Source organism: Diceros bicornis, chromosome 34 (genome assembly GCF_020826845.1).
Source record: "Diceros bicornis minor isolate mBicDic1 chromosome 34, mDicBic1.mat.cur, whole genome shotgun sequence".
NCBI lineage: Eukaryota > Metazoa > Chordata > Mammalia > Perissodactyla > Rhinocerotidae > Diceros > Diceros bicornis.
In genome coordinates, this window is record NC_080773.1 from 32592908 (window position 1) to 32617580 (window position 24673).

At 43.3% G+C, this 24673-nt stretch overlaps 2 protein-coding genes across 2 annotated transcripts in view; both read left to right on the top strand.

Annotated features, from left to right (window-relative positions):
• The first annotated feature begins 16788 nt into the window (after positions 1–16788).
• LOC131397709 (leukocyte immunoglobulin-like receptor subfamily A member 6) overlaps positions 16789–24673 on the top strand; it is a 120263-nt gene continuing 112378 nt past the window's right edge. The window contains exon 1 of the mRNA XM_058530772.1: positions 16789–16869. Within this exon, the coding sequence (XP_058386755.1) occupies positions 16854–16869 (16 nt within the window). The 5' untranslated portion in view covers positions 16789–16853. The remainder of the gene's footprint in view (positions 16870–24673) is intronic.
• On the top strand, positions 17277–20360 carry LOC131397411 (leukocyte immunoglobulin-like receptor subfamily A member 6). The gene is given in 8 exon segments (XM_058530262.1): positions 17277–17310; positions 17474–17509; positions 17699–18001; positions 18132–18434; positions 18654–18950; positions 19200–19502; positions 20025–20075; positions 20224–20360. Coding segments are annotated over 8 exon segments (1464 nt in total).

Genomic DNA, 24673 nt, shown 5'->3' on the forward strand with positions numbered 1-24673 from the left:
TTTGTTTCATTTACCCTTTATACTGTTTTTTTGGTCTCTATTTTATTTATTTCTGCTCTGATTTTTATTATTGCTCTCCTTTTGCTGACTTTGGGCCTTGTTTGTTCTTCTTTTTCCAGTTCTGTTAGGTGTAATTTAAGGTTACTTATTTGGGTTTTTTCTTGTTTGTTAAGGTGGGCTTGTATCGCTACGAGTTTCCCTCTCAGGACCGCTTTTGCTGCATCCCATATGATTTGATATGACATATTTTCATTTTCGTTTGTTTCCAGATATTTTTTGATTCCTCCTTTAATTTCATCAATGATCCATTGGTTGTTCAGTAGCATGTTGTTTAGTCTCCACATCTTTGTCACTTTCCCCATTTTTTTCTCATAGTTGATTTCCAGTTTCCTAGCATTATGATATGAAAAGATGCTGGTTATGATTTCAATCTTCTTAAATTTATTGGGGCTTTGTTTACCAATATATGATCTAATCTTGAGAATGTTCCATGCGTGCTTGAGAAGAATGTGTAGTCAGCTGTTTTTAAATGGAGTGTTCTGTATATGTCTACTAGGTCCATTGCTTCCAGTTTTTCATTTAAGTCTACTGTTTCTTTATTGACTTTTTGTCTGGATGATCTATCCATTGATGTAAGTGGGGTGTTAAGATCCCCTATTATTGTCTTGTTTTTAATGTCTCCTTTTAGGTTTGTTAATAATTGCTTTATGTACTTTGGTGCTCCTATGTTTGGTGCATAGATATTTATAATTGATATGTCTTCTTGGTGGAGTGTCCCTTTTATCATTATATATTGCCCTTCTTTGTCTCTCTTAATCTGTTTTTTCTTGAAGTCTACTTTGTCTGATATGAGCATTGCAACAGCTGTTTTCTTTCATTTGCCATTAGCTTGGAGTATTGTCTTCCATCCTTTCACTCTGAGCCTGTGCTTGTCTTTAGAGCAGAGATGTGTTTCCTGCAGGCAGCATACTGTTGGTTCTTGCTTTTTAATCCATCCTGCCACTCTGTGTCTTTTTATTGGAGAGTTCAATCCATTTACATTTAGTGTAATTATTGATATATGAGGGCTTAATTTTGCTGTTTTTATCACTTATTTTCCAGTTCTTTTCTATTTCCTTTGTTTCTTGTCCCATGTGTTTCAGACTACCAATTCAGTTTGGTTGTTCTATCTTAGGACTCTTCTAGGTTTCTCTGTGTTTATCATATGTGATTTTGTTTTGATTATTTGTTTAGTGGTTACCTTGAGGTTTGTATAAAAAATCTTGTGTATAAGATAGTCCATTATCTGATGGTCTCTTATTTCCTTATACTAAGACAATTCAAACTCTTTCCTCTTCCCCTTCTAAGTCATTCTTGTTACAACTTATTCTCTCTTGTGTTGTGGGTGTGTGTTTACAGTTATGAGGTTATATTTATTTTTGGTCATTTCCTTCCTTTCATCTTTGATTTTGGTATTTAAGTGGTTGCTAACCTATTCCGGTAAAGATCTACTATTTTTCTAATTTTGTCTATCTATTTTTCTCCTTGCTTCAAGCTTCATCTTCCCTTTCTCTTCTTTTTTACAGGCCTGAGGGCATTCTTGAGTATTTCTTGTAGTGGAGGTCTCGTGGCCATGAACTCCCTTAGCTTTTGTTTATCTGGGAAAGTTGCTATTTCTCCATCATATTTGAAGGATATTTTTGCTGGATAGAGTATTCTTGGCTGAAAGATTTTGTCTTTCAGTATTTTGAATATATCATTCCAGTCTCTCCTGGCCTGTAAAGTTTCTGTTGAGAAATATGCTGAGAGTCTGATGGGAGTTCCTTTGTATGTTATTTTTTGTTTTTTTTAGATGTACTTAATATTGTTTCTTTGTCATTGACTTTAGCCAGCCCTACCACTACATGCCGTGGAGTGGACCTTTGTCTGTTGATGTATTTAGGCACCTATTGACTTCACTTACTGGTATTTCCTGCTCCTTCCCCAGATTTGGGAAGTTCTCAGCTATTATTTCCTTGAATAGGCTCTCTGTTCCTCTTTCCCTCTCTTCTCCCTCTGGAATACCTATAATTCTTCTGTTACATTTCCTAATAGAGTCAGATATTTATTGGAAACTTTTTCCATTTATTTTTAGTCTTAGTTCTCTCTCCTCATCCATCTGGAGCATATCTGTATTCCTATCCTCTATAATGGTAATTCTTTCCACCATATTGTCAGCTCTGTTCTTTAAAGATTCCAGATTCTCCTATATCTCCACCATTGTGTTCTTCATCTCCATCAGTACTGATTGGTTTTTCTTTATGATTTCAATCTCTTTTGTGAAGAAATTCCTCATCTCATTGAATTCTTTGTCTGTGTTATCTTGTATTTCATTGAGTTTTTTTATGACAGCTATTCTGAGATTTCTGTCATTTAGGTTATGGATTTCTGTGCCTTCAGGGTTGGTTTCTGGTTGCTTGTCATTTTCCCTCTGGTCTGGTGATTTCATGTACCTTTGCATTGTGGTTCCTGTATTCACTTTGTTTTTCCTCATCTTGGAAATATCTGGTTGCAGTTTCCACCTGCAGCCACCATGTGAGGGTTAAGGGCTGTGTAATCTGAGCCCCCTGCACCCAGCCCTGGTTCCTCCCTGCAATCCACTGGCCGTTCTGTCTGGTCTGGTCTGCCGAGCTGCAGTGTCAGGCATGCAGGGGGTGCCTCTCTCTTTTGCCCACTGGGTCCCTGGAGTGGGGAGGGCTTCTCACTTTCCCCTCGTTATCCACTCTTCTAGGTGCTCAGGTGTAGATGTCACCCGTGCAGCAGTACTGAGTCCTCTGTGTAGCAGTTTCCCACTGGCTGAGAGAGCCTGAAGAGCTACGGTTTCCCCCCAGAGGGCTGCCCCTCCCCTCTCTCTGGGAGCTGCATGGACCCAGATCACTGATCTGATGGGGAGGGAGAGGATCTCCTTACCTCTCCCCACTTCCTCCGGTGGCCCCAGCACGTCCACTCTCAGATGTGCAGCATTGTAGATCTTTCTGATCTTCATTTTTGCTGTGTAGGAGTCCATTGCTGGTCTGTGCCTGACCCTTTTGTTGTATCTTATCGGGGGAAGAGTTTATGGGAAAGCTCACTCTGCCATGATGCTGACGTCACTCCTTCCATTCCATTTTTTGACATTTTTTTTCTCTGTGTTTTAGTAGTCCTTCTCTGTTCCTTTCTTCTTCTCTTGCTATCTTCCCTTGTGGTTTGATGGCTTTCGTTAGCATTATGTTTGGGTTCATTTCTCTTGGTTGTCTGTGTATTTATTATAGGTTTCTGGTTTGTGATTACCATGGGGCACATATACAGTAACTTACGTATATAGCAGTCTATATTAAGTTGATGGTCTCTTTAGTTTGACCTCTATCTGAAAGCTCTATACTTTAACTCTCCTCCTCCCACATTTTATGTTTTTGATATTATATCTAACCTTATTTTTCTGTGTTTATATCTGTTACCATCTTATCATTGAAGTAGCTATTTTTTTCTAATTGTGATCTTCTCTTTCCCCCTTAAATAAGATCCTTTAACATTTCTTGTAGTACTAGTTACTTGGTGACAAACTCCTTTAAATCTTGCTTGTCTGGGAACATTTTTTTTTTAATCTCTCCTTCCATTTTGAATGATAACATTGCCGGGTGGAGTATTCTTGGCGGTATGTTTTTTCCTTCTAGCACTTTAAATATATTGTGTCATTCTCTTCTAGCCTGTAAGGTTTCTGCTGAGAAGTCAGCTGATAGCCTTATGGGGTTTCCTTTGTATGTAACTTGTTGCCTTTCTCTTGTGGGTTTTAGGATTCTCTCTTTATCTTTAATTCCAGACATTTTAATTATGATGTGCCTTGGGGTGGGCCTCTTTGGATTTATCTTGTTTGGTGCTCTCTGTGATTCCTGTACCTGGATGTCTGTTTCCTTCCTAAGGTTAGGGAAGTATTCAGGGCTGGAAGCAGGAGCCTGTGGGAAACTGACTTCATTCACTGTCTGAGCCTAGGCTGACCTGCCAAGGCTAATATCCAAGACAAGGCACAATTCCTAGGAGGGTGGAATTCATATGGGACAAATCATCTCTGAAGATCTGGGTACGAGTGGATGAGTCTTTCCCCGGTACCAAGTGGCTGTGTTGCTGGATACAAATGGTTGTCCCAGGTAGGAGGAGTGGAGGACAAAAGTGGGTGATGCAGATGACTTGGGAGGGCTGAACAGGGATCACATGGGAGCACAAAAAGTGGGGCTATCTGTTATACCCAGTCTCTGATTTTGTCCTAGAGAGCCTCCCTGGACACCTTCTGTGGACTGAGCCAATCTCCTGAGGGAGCCTGTGATGTTCAGAATCTGGAGTTTCTGGGGATGGGTTAGAATAATCTCTGTAAGGAGGGGAGGAGCCAATGCTGCACTATACGGAACCCTCTGAGGACCAAGAACTAACTCAGGTTCTCCAGCCCTTCCCTGACGCTGAGATAAAGGGTGCCCTTGCTGCCAGAGTCTGAGAAGGGGTGTTCAGTAGGCAGTGTCTTCAGGGACCTTGTACCACATCCTGGCGAAGGAAAATGTTTTTCAATGAGTTTCACGTTTTTTCTCATGTTGCTTGAATCCTTTAGATTTCTCCTTTTTCTTGCAAGCATATGTTTTGTTCTTGTAGAGAAATTTTAAGAGAACACTTGTTCAACAATTTATCAACACTCTAAGCAATATTCTTGTTCTGGGAAAACCTGTCGTGCCCATGAGGCCATGAGCTGTGTTCCTGGTCCCCCATCAGGCCTCCCTGGGCATCATGGACTCCAGTTTTGGGGAGAAGCCTTGGAAGAACATAAATGAGAAAAAGCCACCTGAGTGCCGTGAGGAGATTGAGCAGCTCCGTGTTTTCCTCTCTAAGGCTGTGCCTCCTTCTCTTCCCCATGGCCTTGAGTGGATGTCCTGTGAGCCTGGCTAAGCCCTGTGGTTCCCCTAGGAAGGAATGTGACTCTTCAGTGTCATTTCCATCTTCTGTTTGTCGTATTCAAAATACTCAAATAGATGAGACCTGAGTCCCTAGGCTACAGAGATGTCTTTTCAACAGATTCACCATGAGCCTTGTGACCACAGCACATGCAGGGATCTATGGATGTTCCATAACTCACGACCACATCCCCTCTGTGTGGTCAGGACACAGTGACACCCTGGAGATCATGGTCACAGGTAGAAGTCCAGCCCAGCCAATGTCCACCCTGTGTCCAGATGGCCCTACCCAGAGTCCAGATCCAAGTGGACCTCACAGGGTGAGGAGTGGATCTAAAGGTCACAGAGCTTAGAACTAACACAGATGAGATTGGGGGTCTTTATCTCAGAGATACAGAAAAGCAGATGGAGATGAGGCAGTGAGATCCAGGCTAAAAAATCATGAGACAGAGGATGGAGAATGAGGCTCAGAGAAAATGTGGTAAGAAAGGCATAGGAAGGAACTGAGAAAGCTTTGGTCTTGAGGGAGGTAGAAATCACTCTGAAAATATCAGGAGAAGGGTGGGGAGGGTGCACATGGAAACTCACAGTCTCTTTCTCCCCAGGTGTGTTCACAAAGCCCATCATCTCGGCCCACCCAGACTCCCTTGCACATGCAGGAGGCGCTGTGACCCTGCACTGTCACTGAGAACTGGTGTTTGACACATTTATCCTTCACAAGGAGGGGACACACAGCATTCTCAGCAATTTGTAGAGGAGCTTCCTGATGGGCAAACCTGAGCTCATTCCTCCATGGGCCCTATGACATCTGCCCATGTGGGACCTACAGATGCTATGGCTCTCTCAGTCACTCCCCCATGTGTGGTCGGCTGCCAGTGACCATGAGGATGTAAACACCCTTTCATTGTGATTACAGGAAGTAAATACAGAGGTGGCCCAGCCTCTGTCCTCTTTGTTCCTGGAGCCTCAGGGGAGATGTAGTGTTGAGTAAAATGTGAGTATATGGGGAAAAAACAGGCATATAGACATACTAACAAATGCAGGAGAGAGAGCGGGTTGGGCAGTGAAGACAAAGGGGAAGAAACAGAGAACTTTCACTGTAATCCAAAGAGAAAACAGATTAGACAGTGACAGAGGACGAGACAGAGAATGAGAAAGATGGACCAAGAAAGACTCCTGAGCACAGGGATGAGGAGTGTCCCCAGCTCAGGCACCAAGTAGGGTGGGAGTTGGTTCCCACTTTACCACCACAGCCCCTTCCTCTACTGTGAGGACACAGTGACACACCAGACAACCCTGCATCAGGCCCTGAATGATCTGAATAGAGACTGTCACCGTGAGGTATTGATCACAACATAGTTTAACATGTTGTCCTGCAGAAGACGGAGGAGTGGTCACTTCTAACCCTCACCACCTGGTGGTCACTCCCCACACCTTGGGGTGCAGGGCCACATTGGCCACTCCCTGCATAATGAGTTTCTTGAAGATCCTATGGAGATTTTGGCACTTTCACTCCATAATCTCTTTGTTCTGTGTCAGGAAGCCTAAGGCCAATACCGTGTTTTCTGAGGGTCCCCAGTGTGGCTAGTTGATTATATTATTCGAAAGAACTCCTCATCTCTTATGGCTTCTAGGAGAAGTTAGACATGGAGATACAGTCATAAAGCCACAGAGAATCAGGGAAAAGCAGGTTCCTAGAAAGACACAGATGCACAATCGTTCCACACTGCAGAGATAAAGGTGAGATTGAGAGGTGCTAGAAGACACACAGAGGAAACACCCAGGAACGGGAACAGAGAACGCTTTGTCATGACCAAGGACAGTGTGATAATACTTGTGCTTTCATATCAATGACTCTTTTTCTCCTAGGAATACACAAGGAACCTTCTCTCTCAGGCCAGGTTGTCCCCGTGGTGATGTCAGGAGAGAACCTGAACTTTTTCTGTGAGCCCGAGATCTCATTTGACAAGGACCATCTATCCAGGGAGGAGGAGGCCCATGAACAGCAGCTCACTAGAGGGAATAGCCGCAATAGTGCATTTCAGGCCATCTTCCCTCTGGGTCCTGTGACCCCAGCCCACAGCAGGACCTATAGCGGCTATGGTTCTTTCAATCACTCTCCCTGTGCGTGGTCAGACCTGAGTGACCCACTGCACCTTTCTGTCACTGGTGAGGCACCTCATCTTGTCCCATGTCTTACAATACACTAATTCATGGAGCTATAGCTGAGGTGCCCTGTTGGTGATAAAGGAATCTTGAGAACTTTGGAGAAATGGAAGCAATGAGAAATAGAGAGAGGATGGCAGTCAGGGAACCTCCAAACTCTTCTCCAGCTCCTGAGTGGATGCACAAGTTGAGGTCCTATGTATCCAGGAGAATGAAGAAAGGGGTCAGGGCACATCCAGGAGGAGGAGAATGCAGTTTGGGGAGATTGGAGGTTGCATCCCCCTAACCCTTATTTGTTTCCCAGAAGCACATCTGACTCACAAGTCATTTCCCAGTTGAAGAGTACAGATATTTACCACCAAAGAGGACATAATATCTCCTGATCATAGCTATCTTTCACCACCAGGGATATCCTAAAGCCTCTTTCTAGTACGACATATCAGGGAGGAAGCATCTGCTCAAGGTGTTCAGGAAGAGGGACCAGAAAGCCCCATCAGTCTGGTGGGGAAGAGGGAGGATCCTCCTCCGCCCTTTCCCTTGGGTTCTTATGGCTGGCCAAATAATTAAAAGACAGGTTAGCAGGAGAAAATAATGCCAAATTTAATAACATGTATACAGTTTCCCTGGTTTCTCCTATGTATACATGTTACTAAACTTGGTATTATTTACTCCTGCTAACCTGTCTTGTAATTATTTGGGCCCAGTCATAAGAACTTGAAGCGAAAGCATGGAAGGGGATTCTCCCTCTTCCCCAACAAGTCCTTAGGGGATGACAGAGTGAGTGGTGGACAGAGGAGCAACCTTCCATCAGGAACAGTCCTACTTCAGTGGAGGAGGAAGAACACTGGCCCATCATTCACTATCCTTTTTCTTAGGAATTTCTACAATTACTTGCCCATCACCCAAAAAAACAAACACCACAAAAGGTGAGCAAGGAGGTCTCTTAATTTAATCTATGAATCTCTGGGAACCAGAGGGCTCCTGTGTGAATGTCGACTCTGCCACCTACCGGATCTGTGACCTTGAGTTAGTTAGCTTCCCCTTCTGATCCCAAAATTCTCCATCAGCATTTGAGTCTGTGGTCAGTATGAGAATCAGAAGGGGCATTTAGGCTCCCATGTTCTGGGACTGAGGCCTTTTCTAATAGGGATAAAGGGGTCACAGGAGCCCTGACCCCATGCCCAGGAGATGTGCTTATACTCCCTCCATCAGGATCTGTGAGGATGGGGATGATAGACGATTGGAAGGATTTAAGGGAATGCTTTAAATATGTACTGCCCATCTATTAATATTCTATTAGCTGAATATCCGACAGTTAACAAGGAAAAAGATTTTGTCTTCATGAGGATCATATTTCAGATGTGTGTGAAGGGAAATGAAAAAGTATGAGGAGTAAATGAATGAAAATTCATTAAAATTCATTAATTCATACACTTTGAGATAGAGCCATGTGATAGAGAAAGCTTAAGTGGGTAATTTAGAGTAAGTGGTAGGCAAAACTCTACTGAGGGTGACATTTCAGGTGTGAGCTAATGACAAAGAACGCTGGTCCTGAGAAGATTAGTCTAAGGATATTCCCGCGAGATGGAACCCTGAATGGCATGAATCCAATGTGGGAATGAGCTTCGTGAGTTCAAACCACCCGTGAGCCTGACTTGTGCTGGGTGAGGTGGAGTTGAGAGAGGTAGACTGGAGTCAAACTTGGCACAGGTGGGTAAGCAATGACAAGGAGCTTGGATTTTATTCTGTCTCAAATCGGAATCCATTAAAATATGTATATCAGAAAAGTGGCATTATGTGCATGATATTTTAGAAGGAACAAATTGGCAAGTGTGAACGGAATTCATTTAAAGAGAATGAGTGTAAGCCATGATCCTGGAGGGAGGATATGACAGTCCCTGTGGAGAAAAATCATAGCGCCTTAGCCATGAAGGTGCAAGGATAGAAGTCTGGTGGGTGGTTTCCTGACATACTCAGATGTAGACTCACTAGGAAAGAGATTTCTGAACAGTTCTTGTATTTCTCAGCTGAGCCACCTTTGGCATTCTCATCAAAGTTGTAAAATTTCTTGGCATAAACTTGTTCATAGTATTTCTTTATTATCCTTTTAATGTCTGTAGGAGTGGTAGCGACGCCCCTCTTATTCTTGATATCAGTAATTTATGTTCTCTCTTTTTTCCTCTCTTGCTCTTTTTCTTTATATCCTACAAGCTTTGATATGTTGCAGTTTCATTGATCATTCTTCATTAATATTTTGTAAATTCAATTGTGTGTGATTCTATAACCATAAGTATTGGGGATTTTATTTGTTTCGAAAGTATTAGGTTTTTTTCTTAATGTTTTCTTGTTGATGCTCATTTAATTGTACTCTAATCAGAAAACGTGGTATGTAGGATAACAGTTTGGAGAGACATAGATACTTTGTTGTCTAGTAAGAAATCAATATTTTCTCTTCAATATGTGATTTAAATAATGAGCATTCCCACTTTGTTGTAATATATATGTCACAAAAATGTTTCTATACAATTATGCATACTAAATACGCAACCACAAACTTCATCACCTGCGCACAGCAGATTGAACATTTAATTGATTCAACTCTCATGTAAATTTTTTGCCAGCCTAATCTATCAGATAGTATATATTTTTGTAATAAATGTTTGTTCAAATCCCCCATTACATATCAATTTATGTTTTTTATGCTTCAAGGATACGTGATTGGTTGAGTGCAAGTTCATAATTGTATGGCTTCTTAGTTGATTTAAAAATATAAAACACCGGGGTCAGTCCAGTGGTGTCGTGGTTCAGTTTGCACACTCCGCTTCGACAGCCCAGGGTTTGCAGGTTCAGATCCTGGGCTCGGACCTATGCACCGCTTAACAAACCATGCCTTGGCAGTCGTCCCACATACAAAGTAGCGGAAGATGGGCACGAATGTTAGCCCAGGGCCAATCTTCCTCAGCAAATAGAGGAGTATTGACAACAGATGTTAGCTCAGGGCTAATCTTCCTCACCAAAATAAAATATACATATATGAAATACCAATTCTTGATCTCTTAAAAATATTTTTCTGTTTGTGTTAGTTTTCTGTTGCTGCCATAACAAATTACCACAAATTTAGCAGCTTAAACCAAATTTATCATCTCACAGTTCCATAGGTCAGAATTGTGAATGGGTCTCACCAGGCTAAAATTAAGGTGCTGACATGGCTGAATTCCTTTCTGGAGGCTCTAGAAAGGAGAATCCATTTCCTTATTCATTCAGACGATTGACAGAATTATATACACTTGCAAATATGCATATATATATATTCATATCAAATGCTTACTGATATTTCTATGTACTGTCAATTTCTTTTGTTCTCAGTACCATCTCATTTTCTCCGCTTTGGATTCATTATTCTTCTTTCCGATTTGCATCATTCAGTATTCCTATCAGAAAGGGTGTAGACACAAAAATATCTACATCCTTGTGTCTCAACAATGCCTGATTCATATTAATATTCTCTCTCTCTACCACAGTATTTGGTGAAGGAGAAGACTCACCTTGTTAGAGTGAAAGACATCTGGTATTTAAGAGATCTGACCGTCAATGCCCTCCTTATCTCTTATAATGATGCAGCCTGACGTGGTGGGTTTAAAGAGTGAGACATGAGTCCCAATATGTCAGATATTCCTTGTGTCTCTATGTGTTTAAGGATTTCTCCACTGCTGATGGTTCATCTTGCCCATTAATAATAACTAGGTTCAGTATAGAACTCTGTACTCACAATAAATACCTTGAAGGTATTTCTTCAGTATTTTCCATCACCTGTTTTTGCTCTTGAGAAGTCCAGTCCCAATGAGCTTGTCATTCATTTGAGGGTCACTTGCATTTCTCTAGTAGTTTTAGAATTATTTAAAAATTTATTATCAATGTTCTTTACCAGGGCCACGATATGATTTTCACTTATAAATTCATGCATTTTAAATCCATGTTTTTTCTTCATTTCTGTTAAAATTTCAACCACACTCTCTTCGGGTTTGCCTAACACCATTCTCACTTCTTTCATCCTGAAACTGTGATAGATGTCTGCTTACCCTTCTCATTCTATTTCTTGTGTATATTCATTACCTTTCCTATTTTTCAACTTCCCGTCTCCCTGTGATGCATTCTAGAAACTTTATCAATATTTTATTCCAGTGATGTCAGCAGGATGGCAGAATAGGAAGACCCAGTCCTTGTCCCTCCACAGAAACACTGACAAAACAAAGATATTTGGTCCAAAAGCACAGTATCACTTTTCCCACGTCACCCATCCCCTAAGCCTCTGAGAGATCAGTTCCTCCTAGGATTTCTCCCTCAGAGAAAAGAGAGGGTGAAGCTGCATCTGAGGGCGCTGCCCCAGAGACCTCCTGGTGTCCCACCCCACTCAGAGCAGGAGGTGGCAGGCACACCTGGGGCAGCCAAGAACAGAGGAAAGGGGCTCAAAGTGCAGGCACAGCCCTGAGACTCCTCCTCCAAGAGGGGGGAGAGGAGCGGAGCTTGTACATCCACAGATAACGTGTGAGATGTTCCCAGAAGCTGTAACTGTGATGATTGGTGGTCTCCACCTGACAGAACCAGACCGTAAAGACTGGAAGAGGTGGCTGCTTCTTCCAGTGCACAGATACCAAAGCAAAGCTACAAGAAACACGAAGAATAACGGAAATATGACAGGATCAGAGGAAAAAAATAAATCTCCTTTAACTGACCATAAATAAAAGGACAACTATGACTTGCCTCAAAAATTATTCAAAATAATTACCTGAATTATTTTAGGTGAACTAATTTTCCACAGGGATCCAAGAACATACAATTGGGAAAGGATAGTCTCTTCTATAAATGGCATTGGGGAATCTAGATACCTGCATGCAGAGGAAAGAATTTGGACCCTCAGCTCACACCATACACAAAAATCAACTCAAAATGGATTAAAGATTTGTCAACTTAAAAAGCAAATTCACTTGCTATTTTATCCTCAAAATAAGTTTATTCAAGAATATCCAAAAGAATTGCAATTCAAGATGTGCATGCTGTGGCAAACCATGGGCAAACAGAGAAAACAAAGGAAGGGAGCTGCTTTTATAGAGAAAAAGGAGGAGTAGGGAGGGGTTGTTCTAAATGAAGTCTTTAGGGAAAAGTAAAAGTTCAAGATGGCAATGATGCGTCATTGGCTGAGATGAAGACTTTCTCAGAGGCCACAAGAGAAATCTTCCTTCCGTGGTAAAGTAGTTGTACTTCCTGTGGAAGATGCAAGCTTCTGTCTCTTCCTGTTTGGTGTAACTGAGGACGAGTGATAGGACTGAGAGCTCCCCCCACCGGCCTCCTGACATCAACTTAGTTAAGGTTTCTTTTATTAATTTCCACAGATTTAAATATAAGATCTGAAACAATAAGACAACTGGAAGAAAACAAAGGTGAAAACCTTCTTACATCAGTTTGAGCAATGATATTTTTTTGGATGTGACATCAAAAACACAGGTAACAAAAGAAAAATAGACAAGTAGGATTGCACCGAACTAAAAACTTTCTGCACAGCAAAGGAAACAATCAACAGAGTGAAAATGCAGCTTACAGAATGGGAGAAAATATTGCAAACCATACATCTAATAAGGAATTAATTTTCAAAATATATAAAGAACTCATACAACTGAATACAAAAGTAGTAATAATAACCCTGTTAATAAATAGGCTAAGAGGAAGTCAGCCCGGTAGTGTAGTGGTTAAGTTCGTGTCTACACTTAGGCAGCCTGGGGTTTATGGGTTTGGATCACGGGCGTGGACCTACACACCGCTCATCAAGCCATGTTTGGTGGCATCCCACATGTAAAATAGAGGAAGATTGTCACAGATGTTGGCTCAGGAACAATCTCCCTCAAGCAAAAGAGAAAGATTGGCAACAGATGTTAGCTCAGGGCCAATTTTCCTAACCAAAAAAAAAAAGGCAAAGAACCTGAATAGGCATTTCTTCAAAGAAGACATTCAAACGTACAATTAGTGTATGAAAAGGTGCTCAAACTCACTAATCGTCAGGGAAATGCCAAGAAAAACCACAAGGAGATATCACCTCACACCTGTTAGAATGGCTATTATCAAGAAGTCAAGAGATAGCAAGTGTTGGCAAACATGTAGAGAAAAGAGAACACTTGTGTGCTGTTGGTGGGAATGTAAACTGATACAGCCATTTTGGAAAACAGTATGGAGGTTCCCAAAAAAATTAAAAATAGAAATACAATATGATCCAGCAATCCTAATTCTGGGTATATTTCCTAATTCATGAAATTAGGATCTCAGAGAGATATCTACACTCCTATGTTCATTGCAGCATTCTTCACAACAGCCAAGGTATGGAAGCAACCTAAATGTCCATCAATGGATGAATGCATAAAGAAGATGTGTGTATACCTGCTACGGAATATTACTCATCCTTTAAAAATAAGGAAGTTCTGCTATTTGTGACAACGTGGATGAACCTGGAGGACATTATGCTAAGCGAAATAAGCAAGACAAAGAGAAATACGACATAATTTCACCTACATTTGGAGTCCAAAATAGTCAAAATCATAGAAACAGAGTTTAATGGTGATTGCAAGGGGCTGGGGAAATGGGGAGATATTGGTCATGGGGTACAAAGTTTCAGTTATGCAGCTGAATGAGTTCTGGAGATCTAAGGTACAGTCACATGACTACAGTTAACAGTGTTCTATTGTGTACTTGAAATTTGCTTAGGGGGTAGATCTGAAGTGTTCTCGCCACACACACAAAAAATGGTAACAATGTGGGTGATGGATGTGTTATTTACCTTGATTATGCTGATTATTTCACAATATATACAAGATTCTGATACAATGTATCAAGTTGTACGACTTAAATATATACAATTTTCATTTGTCGATTATATCATAATAAAGCCAAAAAAAAACTTTGTTTCATAATTACACCAAGAATTTGTGAAGTTATTCCATTTCTAATTTTAAGTAGTTACTCTCATTTTCAATATGTGTATTTGTATTTTTATTTCTAAGCAAGTATTCATTATTCTCTTCCCTTAGAGAAGACAAGCTTCTATTTAAACATTACTTGAACTCTGAGTTCTCATATATGTAAATATGTGTGTGCGTGTGCATATCTGTGTGTCTATGAGCATGTGTACATGTGCATGTGTGGGTGTGTCTTTCTTCGTGTGTGCATTGTGTGTAAGTATGTGTTTGTGTAAGTTTTCAGAGTTTTTTTGCCATTTTTTTCCTCACTGTTGCATCTCACTTTCTCCGTTTTGTGTTCGTTGTTCTCCTAACTGAATTTCATCACTTAGTATTCCTTTCACTGAGTGTGAAAATAGGAAAATATCTAAGAACTTGCAGCTCTGGAAATGCCTTCTTTCACTCTCTTTCTTTTCATCAAGTTACTTGTGAACATTTTGTTATTTCAGATAAAGTGTAGGATTCAACTAACAGGGGAGGAATACCCATGTGATTGTTAAGGATCCATCCGGTAAAGCTCTTCTTATCTCTCATGGAGACGCAGCCACACGTGGTGGGTTTAACATGTGAGATTCAGGTCAGAGCCTCCTCTTGTTTGGAGATTTGCCCCTCTGATCCTTTCTCCTTTGTCGTTAAAAATAATTTGGCTCAGTATAAAATTATTCACAAACAGTTAATTCCTGGAAGGTATTTCTCCAATCTCTCTTGGCATCTCATTTTGCTGTGGGGCAGTCTGGTCCCAGAGCTTGTCATTCTGTTGATGATAATCTGCATTTTCTCTAGGAAGTAATTTTAGGACTTTTTATGTGGCCCCAGGCCAGTTCGCCTCAAAATTTTTTGAGTTGAAATTCACATAATATAAAATAGACCATTTTAAAGTGTACAATTGAGTGTAAGATACACACTTTTAATTTACCCTTCCTTTTCTTCATTCACCATGAAGGTCAAGACAGAGACGTCATTTTAAATATATGCCTCTCAGCGCTTAGTCTTTCCTCATCTCTGTAAAAGTTAATTCTTTATCTCTTGAGCTGTTGCTGGACATCATTTTCCCTTCTTTCCTCTGACACTTACAATAGATGTGACGTTCGTCCTCCTCATTCTATTCCCCAAGTTTCTTAAATTTCCATTTCTGGTCTCTGTGTGCTGCATTCTGGAAAATTCCCTCATTATTCTGTTCCACTTTAATAATTGGCCTTCAGCTGTGCTGTCCTTGAGGGATGAATTTTTTTAATGTCTTAATGCTACTGGATTTTTCATCTCTAAAATTTCTAACTCACTTAAATACTTGCCTATTCTATAAAAACAATCTATATTTTTACAGCAAAAATTCCATTTATCCCTATATATTTCAGATATTTAAACACACAATTTAAAATTACTCTCATATTTTCCTGTTGATTCTATTCCTGGCATATGATAATCCCCATTAATCAGAAGTTCGTTGTCCATAATGTGTTCATCATGATTAGGATGACTCTTGACTGTCCATTCTTGTTGGAAGGTTCTCCTCTCACACCCCTGATCTCCCAGAGAGGGTTTCCCAGGGCCATCCTGGGAGTCAGGCTGACAAGGGGGGACTGTTGCAGCTGTTTCTGTCTCATAGTGTCTACTCTCTCAAACTCAGCATCTGCTCAGGGTTGTGTCCTGCAAGGATGGTCCAATGAGAGCCACACATTCTCAGGTGGGGCATATTCCCATGGCAGACAATACTGGATTCAATCTGTTTCAGGACACACACGAGAGGTTTCTCGGTCCTGACCACGGGCTCAGGACAGTAGGCAGATATTCCAGAGCCTACCCAGGAACACAGGGGAGGGGAGCCACAGCTTCCAACCTTCACCTGGAGCTCTGAACCCTCCCTTCTTGTGAGGACTTGGGAGTCCTCTCTGTTTCCACACAGGTGACCTCCTCCATAGGACCCCTTGATGGTCCTGGGCACTGATGGCCACTCAGCTTTGTTCTCTATTCTTTTCTGTAGTTCCCTCTCTATTGTGGGAACTTTCATTCCTCTTTTTTGCATTTGTCTGTGGCTACATATTTTAGAAATGTTGTAAGTAGCATTTCTCAGTGTTAGAAGCACACAAGAGCTCTTGAGTGGGCACATCAATTATCCACTTGACTGTGGAGTTCAACCTCATGATACTTTCATGTCCCAACCCACTCATGTGTTAACATGGCCTGGAAATTGATTGATCCCTCCCATGAACCCAGCACCACTCACCCCACAACCGCTCTGAGGAGTAGGGTTCTTGACAACATGCTGCAGACGAGGAAACTGAGGATCAGAAATTTGACATTGGTGCTCTAGTTCACATTGGCAGTGGATGATCAATGAATATTTAAGTAAGATTCAGCAGTGTCCCCCAATTAAGAGTGCTAAGCCAGTCACTGACCCCTGAAACTGAAGACAGAACCACAGCATGAGGAGGGGAGCTCTGCCCAAGGGAACAAGGGGTCTGAGGAAGCAGGAATGACTCAGAGGTTTGTTCCCAGAGAGATGAGGGTGGATGCTTTTGAAGGAAAAAAGAGAAATCTGTGAAGGGGGCTCTGATAGAAAGAAAGCCCATCCTCTAGGGTCAGGAGAAGACTGATGTTTCCTTCCCTTATTTCCCTGTGTTTCTCCTTTGTGCTCATTGTCACAAAGACCTGGACCTGAAGCATAGAGTTAGATGTTGAGCGAGGGTCTCTGCTGATCTGAGGTCTGCAGTGCAGCAGGATCCTGCATCTTCCCTGAAGCATCTCCAGGGCCTGGATGACCACTGTCCGTGGTGAGGACCCCACAGGGATATTCTGATGGACGGGCTGAGGATGAAGGATACCTCAGGGGAAGGCTCTGAGAGGGAAGGACATGTCCTGGCTCACCCTCACCTGGAAGGGGCATCTCAGGAAGGCACCACATCTATTGATGTGAAGTTCTGTCCACCAGTGAGATGAGTCCAGATCAGGCAGACAATGAGGGTCAGGGGAGACCACATTTCATTGAAATGTCTCCTGAGAGGTACAACTTCAGGCCTAGTCTGGGGAGGAGTAGTTCCTCTTCCTGTGGTCCTGCTGATGTGACAACCCCGTGATGAAGGACCAGCTTCACAGTTACCACACCCTGTGCCTCTGTCTGTCCCTCCTGACATTGCAGTCTCCTCCATCTGCACTGCTGGGGCCAGAGGGAGGAGACACCATGACCCCCACCCTCATGGCCCTGCTCTGCCTTGGTGAGATTTGAGGAGGGGGAAGGGAAGGCCTAGACTGGGAGGGACCCCATCCCATAGCCAGGCCCTGGTCTGTCAGCAGACCCTAGCATGCAGGAATCTCATGGGGAGGAGGGATTCTGCTCACCACCCAGGGGCAAATCTCTCACAGAGAACACTCTTCCAGGACTGAGTGTGGGCCTGCGGACCCCAGTGCAGGCAAGTGAGTCTGTCCCCAGGTGTCCCAGGTTCCACGTCCTCACCGGAGACAAGAGGCTACCCTCATGCAGCTGGGGATAGAGAACAGGAGTTCTGGGCTGATGGATGGCATCATCTGGGATGGTCAAGGGGCTGGGAGTTGAGGAACTGGGGGTGGCAGGTATCTTGTGACCCAGCCTCTGATTCCTCCCAGGGACCCTCCCCAAGCCCACCATCTGGGCTGAGCCAGGATCAGTGATCCCCCAGGGGAAGCCAATGACCATCTTGTGTCAGGGGACACTGCAGGCTGAGGAGTACCATCTGGATAAAGAGGGAAGCCCAAAGTCGTGGAGAAGACAGAACCCACTGGAGCCTGGGGAAAAGGCTGAGTTCTCCATCCCACATATGACACACCTATCTGCATGGCCATATCACTGTTACTATCTCAGACTCACAAAACGGTCAGAGCCCAGTGACCCCCTGGAGCTGGTGGTGACAGCTGAGAGGACACTCAGGGGTCCCAGCCTCAGTATCTGCACTCAGGAAAGGGGTCTGCTCTCAGGGGTGTGTCTCCTCTCACAGTCCAACTCTGGGGGATATGAGGGAGGTGTGACCCCCATTTAACATGCTGCCTCCTCCTCTCCTAGGAATCTACAACGAACCCACACTCTCAGCCATGCTGAGCCCTGTGGTGACCGCAGGAGAGAACGTGACCCTCCAGTGTAGCTCATGGCTGGGATTTGACAGGTTCATTCTCACTAAGGAAGGAGAACACCAGCCCTCTTGGACCCTGGACCCACAGCTAAACCCTAACGGGCAGTCCCAGGCCCTGTTCCCTGTGGGCCCTGTGACCCCTAGCCACAGGTGGACGTTCAGATGCTATGGCTATGACAGTAAAAACCCCCAGGTGTGGTCAGGACCCAGTGACCCCCTGGAGCTCCTGATCCAAGGTGAGGATGTCCCATCCTGGTCCCATCCATGTTTTGAGGCACCAGACAGGGGTCTTATTCTCAGGGATCCCCATGTGAGTGGGTGGGGTGAGGGGAGAATGGGGCTCCTGGGGAAGAGGCACAAAGAGTGAGAGACAGTAAGACTTGAGGGCAGGACTGGAGAAGGGAGGTTTATGGGAGGAGTCAGCCCCTGCAATCCACACACGTTCTTTCTCCCAGGTGTGTCTAGGAAGCCCTCCCTCCTGACCCAGCACAGCCATGTTGTGGCTTCTGGACAGAACCTGACCCTCCAGTGTCTCTCTGATGTTGGCTATGACAGATTCACTCTGTCCAGAGAGGGGGCACATGACCTCCCCCAGCGCCTTGGCTGGAAGCCCCAGGTTGGACTCTCTCTGGCCAACTTCTCCCTGGGCACTGTGAGACCCTCCCACAGGGGCCAGTACAGATGCTACGGTGGACAAAATATCTCCTCCGAGTGGTCGGCCCCCAGCGACCCCTTGGATATCCTGGTGGCATGTGAGGAGCCAGTGGGTCAGTCAGGGACCCAGACTCTGCACAGGCCCTGCTGGGGAAGCCACAGGTGGTGATGCCAAGCAAAGGAGTGTGGGGTCTCCAGGGAGGGAGAGAGACAGGGGATGGGCGGGGAGAGGGAGAGACTCAGAGAAAACAAGACAGTTAGAGATGAGGGTCATCAGAGAGAGGCCTGGGGACTCAGTTCTGTACAAGGGGGGTGGGAAGCCCCTCATTCACCCTTCTTCTCTCTAGGACAGCTCCCTGACACACCGTCCCTCTCGGTGCAGCCGGGCCCCACAGTGGCCTCAGGAGAGAACGTGACCCTGCTGTGTCAGTCATGGAGCTCGAGGGACACTTTCCTTCTGTCCAAGGAGGGGTCAGCCGATCCTCCCCTGCGTCTTAGATCAAAGTACCGAGCTCAGCAGTACCAGGCTCAATTCTCCATGAGTCCTGTGACTTCAGCCCACGGGGGCACCTACAGGTGCTACAGCTCACTCAACACCTTCCCCTACCTGTTGTCACACCCCAGTGACACCCTGGAGCTCATGGTCTCAGGTGAGCGGCCCTGAGATTTCTGAGCTCAGCCAGCTCAGGGCTCTGTCCTCAGGAAATCTGAGACTGTAATAAACAAGGGGGTACAGGGAGAGGCTCTACATAGGGGAATATTAGGAGCCCCTGACTCCTACCCCTTATCCATGGACTCTGGGTCCCCTGCTGTTGAGTAAGTGGGACTCTCAGCAGTAGGGGAATAAGATTATGAATTCTCACATCTAAGACTGAGCAGAGGATGCACAGCACTCATTTCCCTGTTGGGAGACGTAATCCTTAGCTCTCGGGGCACAGCCGAAATGTTCCAAGGTGATTCAGATGCAGGTTCTGAGTTCAAAGAATACAAGGAGGCTGAGTAAATCCAATGAGGGGAGCAGAGCTAAGGTGGTGAGAAGAGATGAAGGGCTCATAAAGGGACTGTACAAAAATCGTGACATGAGAAGTAGGGACATATGAGAGCACAGAACCCAGGAGAAAGGCTTGTGTCTCCACAACTCTTCACTCACCACCTCACTTTGTGATTCTCAGAAGCAGCTGATGCCATCAGCCCCTCACAAAACAAGTCAGACTCCAAGAGTGGTGACCAGGAGAAATTGTCAGTTATGGGGCTGGTGCAGAGGGTCACGTCCGGCCAAGGGGAGGTGGGTGCCCTGGGTGGACCTCCAGGGATCCTGGGGTGAGTTTTGTCTGCCCTAACCTCTCTGACCTCTTTGTCCACAATTCCTAGCCTCACATTCCCAAGATTACACACTGGAGAATCTCATCCGGATGGGCGTGGCTGGCTTCCTCCAGGTGCTCCTTGGGGTGTTCCTATTTCGGGCTTGGCACAGCCAGAGAAGACCCCAAGATGCAGTCAGAAGGTAAACACAGGAGACAACAAACTCACTGTTCAGAGTAGTAGAGCCTTGGAAATGAATCTTATGTGCCCAGGAGGTTCTGGAAGAAAATCTGAAGCACATGATGGTTGACCTGTCTGCTGATAATCTCAAGGGAGTCAACATGGTTTGGGTGCAGAAAAATATCTGGCTGTTCCCAGTTCAGGATTCTTCCTCCATTAAAGTGTGGTGCTTTCTGTCCCTACCACTGACGACTTTCCTTGGCTGTCCCCCCTCTTTCATCACCCCTATGCCAGGAGGGTACATCCCACACCTTTACACACCTTCATGTTATGACCCACTGTCTTGTAACACATTTTTCTTTATGTTTAATTTCCATATTCTCTCACGTGTGCTATTACCTCTATTCCTTAAGCCCAGAAACAGAATATGCTTTAAATAACTGAATAAATGCGTGACTATCAAGTCCAGTTTTAAACAGATAAATCCAAAAACATTTACTAAAACCTTCTCTAGACTCATCAAACTGTTCTCTCCCCATCACATGATCCCTGGTATAATTTCTACAGAAATACCAACAGTTTCAAGGAGTATACTGGTGTTTGAGAAGACAGCTTGGTGGTGTGCTGGTAAACCAGCTCTATGGAAAAATCACTTTTCCAAAAGCCCTGATTTGTGAGATTGCTTATTCTTTGTTGTAAATACTCCCTTCATGGCCAATTTCAAGATGTCAGTGTGAATGCACTGAGTACAGAGTTGGGAAGTAATGAATAGAACTGTCGTTTTAGGTGAGTAAGAGCCAGAGGCAGCTTACCTCACCAATAGCCTCATGTGACGAATGCTTCCTTCTATTTTAAACATCATGATAAGACAATTTCCTTTTCAATTTTATGCCACAGTTTTAAAGAAATCATGATTCCACAATCCTAGGAGAACCATTTAAAGACAAAAGGGAAAACAATGACGATATCAATATGGGAGAAAATATTGAGTCTTAGAATCACAATACATTACTGTTATGAGTACAGATTGCTTCAGTCAATGTGGGGCATAGATAACAATTATCAGTTAAAAGGAGAAGAAACACATCTCTAGTCCATAACTATATTCCCTAGAGGAAAATGTGTGCATATGCACAGTGATACTTTTACAAGAACATTGACATATCTATTGTTCATTTTAGACAAAAAAAAAAAAACATAGAAATCAGTCTGACAATGAATGAATATTTGTGGTATACGTATGCAATGAAATATTGTATGGCAGTAAAATGCACATACTGAAATTACAATCAGATAAATTTTCAAACACGATAATCATAGGATTATTCCATTCCATACATAATGTCAAGTGGAGGCAGCATTTATATTTAGGGAGTCATGACTAATTTTAACCCTGTAATAATGGAAGGAAAAGATTCCTATGTAATCCATTATCTGGTAACCTAGAAGGTGATATTGGAAAGTTTTGTTCAAGATGTAATTCATGGTGACCTCTGCAACACTGACAAAGTTCTTCTTGACTTTCATTTGTTGACACACAAGTCCACTTGTTATGGGTAAATAAAACATTTCTGTTTACCACCTATATTTATTTTACATACAATTTAGTGAGCCAAGATGGAAGTAGGGTGGAGAAGGTCACAGTTTGCACTAGGCACTAAATAAAGTGACACTTTATTCAGACAAACTATGTTGCTCTTAATCTGTTATATCCAATACGTCACATTGGTAATTTGTTACCAATGAGGTAACAAATTAAAATGAGCCAATCAAATACAGGAGCTTAATTGTAGAGGAGAGATCAACTACATACTTTGTGGGGCACAGTGCAAAACTAAAATGCAGGGCCACGTGTTAAAACGTCAACATAGTGACAGCAGAACATTAACCCAGCTGGGAGCCTTGTCCTATCATGCAGTCACCACCCACGGAGTCAGCTCAGCATAAAGCAATGAGCAATTAGTTATTGTACACTGTGGTACCTAACAGCATTTTCTGAGTGCCTCCTGGGTCCCACAACCTGGACTGGGTGCTGCACACACCCCATCGCTGAGTCTTCACCATATAACTATTAGGTGAGCGTCATCTCCTTTTTTGTAAAGAAGATCTCAGGTTCATGAAGTAATTTACCTAAAACACACTGGATTAGGACAACCATCTGAACTACTTATAGGTCTGTCTCCAGTAAGGTGGCTCACTGCCTCCCAACTCAGTCCTACCCAAGCATCGTCCTGAGTAGCTGGCAGGACCCTCACTACCACATTCATGGTCCTGGTCTCTGCCTCACCTCCAGTCTCTGTAATTTCAAGGCAGGAAGTTGTGTGCATGGAGCGATAGACTCTGGGGTCAGGGTGATCTGGATTCCACTCCAAGATGAAAACTTGCTGGATGCCTGACGCTGAAGAACAGACAGAGCATCCCTAAGCCTTGGTGTAGTCATCTTCAAGGTGGAGATGATACTTGGGTGGTGGAGACATTCCAACAGAACAAAAGCTCCAGTGACAGACCCTGAATTAATGATACCCCACAAACAGTAGTTTCATTTCGTATAGACTTCCCTTCTGTAGAAGCGAAAAAAATGAGGCCTCTTGAGGAGATGCATTTCCTCCGGTGCACCACAGCACCTAGAACCTTGATTTTCCAGCCTTCTTTTCACAGTAGTGTGTATGTGACCATCCATGGCCGGAGAACATGGATGTTCTGAACACCAAGCTATATCAGGAACCGTGAGATCCCAGAACAAGACAGCAGTCCCCAATCACTGCATGTGCACAATGACTGCAGACATTGCAAATGCCCCCAAAGGAAAGGGACCCTGGAGGTGGCGGTGACAGGGCAGGGGCCTCCATACCCTGCTCCTCCACCACCTGGTTCTGTCCTCAGGCTCAACACAGGCCTGTGTCCCCACATGGATCCCATCTGTATCTGGCCCCTTCACAGTAATGTAGGGACCAGACATGGGTCACAGTGCTGCTGAGTCTCATGGTATCCCCATAGAAATATCTCTACAATTATGTTCAATATCCTTCAGATAAAAAGGCAGCATGCAGTTTTGTGAAGTTTTCAATGTAATAAATAATTTGTTTCTCATGTAAACCTCATAAAGATGCTATTAATACCATCAACATTTTCAAATTGAGGATGTTGAGGTTCAGAGATCACGCAGCTTGCTCAGAGTTACAGAGGCAAAGAGTAAAAGACCCAGGAATGAGGCCAGGCTGCCAGATACTAGAGCCCAGTCTTGAAAACACTATGTGTTTCTACCTTGTATTAGTTTCTTAGTGCTTTTGTAACAAAATACTACCAAATAAGTGGTTTAAAACAACAGAAAATTATTCTCTTACAATTCTGGAGACCATATGTCCACAATCAAGGGGTCAGCAAGCCCATGCTCGCTATGCAGGCTGTAGGGAAAAATCCTTCCTGTCTCTTCTTAGCTCTTGTTGGCCCAAGGAACTCCTATGCAGCATGATTCCAATCTCTGCCTCCATCTTCACATGGTTGACACCTCCTCAGGAATTGCTGCCTATTCTCTGCTTCTGATAAGAACTACAGAGATCCCAGATCAAGGCCTGTCTTAATTCATTGCAATATTATCTTACCTCACATTCACAGGTACAGGCACTGAGGACTTCAACACATCATCATAGGTGATACAGTTCAACTCATAACTGCATTCAAAAGAAAATGTACATAGGAATGAATTTATCAAAGGAAGTGCAACATTTATACACTGTATATTTTTTTAATATGCTGAAGAAAATTTGAAAATCAGTAAAAAGATATTCCAGGATCATGGCTTGGAAGATTTAACATCATAAAGATGACAATACTCTCCAAGGCAATCTACAGAATCAATTCAATCCATTTCATAATCCCAAAGGCAATTTCTGCAGAAATGAAAATGCCATCTCTCTAATTCAAGGTAATTGCAAAAGACTCAGAAGAACCAAAAAATCTTGAAAACAAAACAACAAAGTTGGATAACTCACACTTCCTGATATCAAGCTTACTACAAAGCCTGAGTAATCACATCAGTGTGGTGCTGGCATGAAGACAGACATATAACTTCATGAAATAAATTTGAATGATGAGATATGAACCCATACATTTGAGTAACTGACTATAGATGGAGGTGCCAAGACCACTCAATGGGAAATGAATTGTCTCTTCAACAAATTGTGTGGGGAAAACTGGATATCCACAGGCAAAAGAAAAAATCTGGAGCCCTACACACAAGTATGCAAAAACTATCTTGAAATGGATTAATATAAGAGCTAAAAGTATAAAACTCTTCGAGAAAAACATGCAATCAATTTTTATGACCTTGGACTTGACA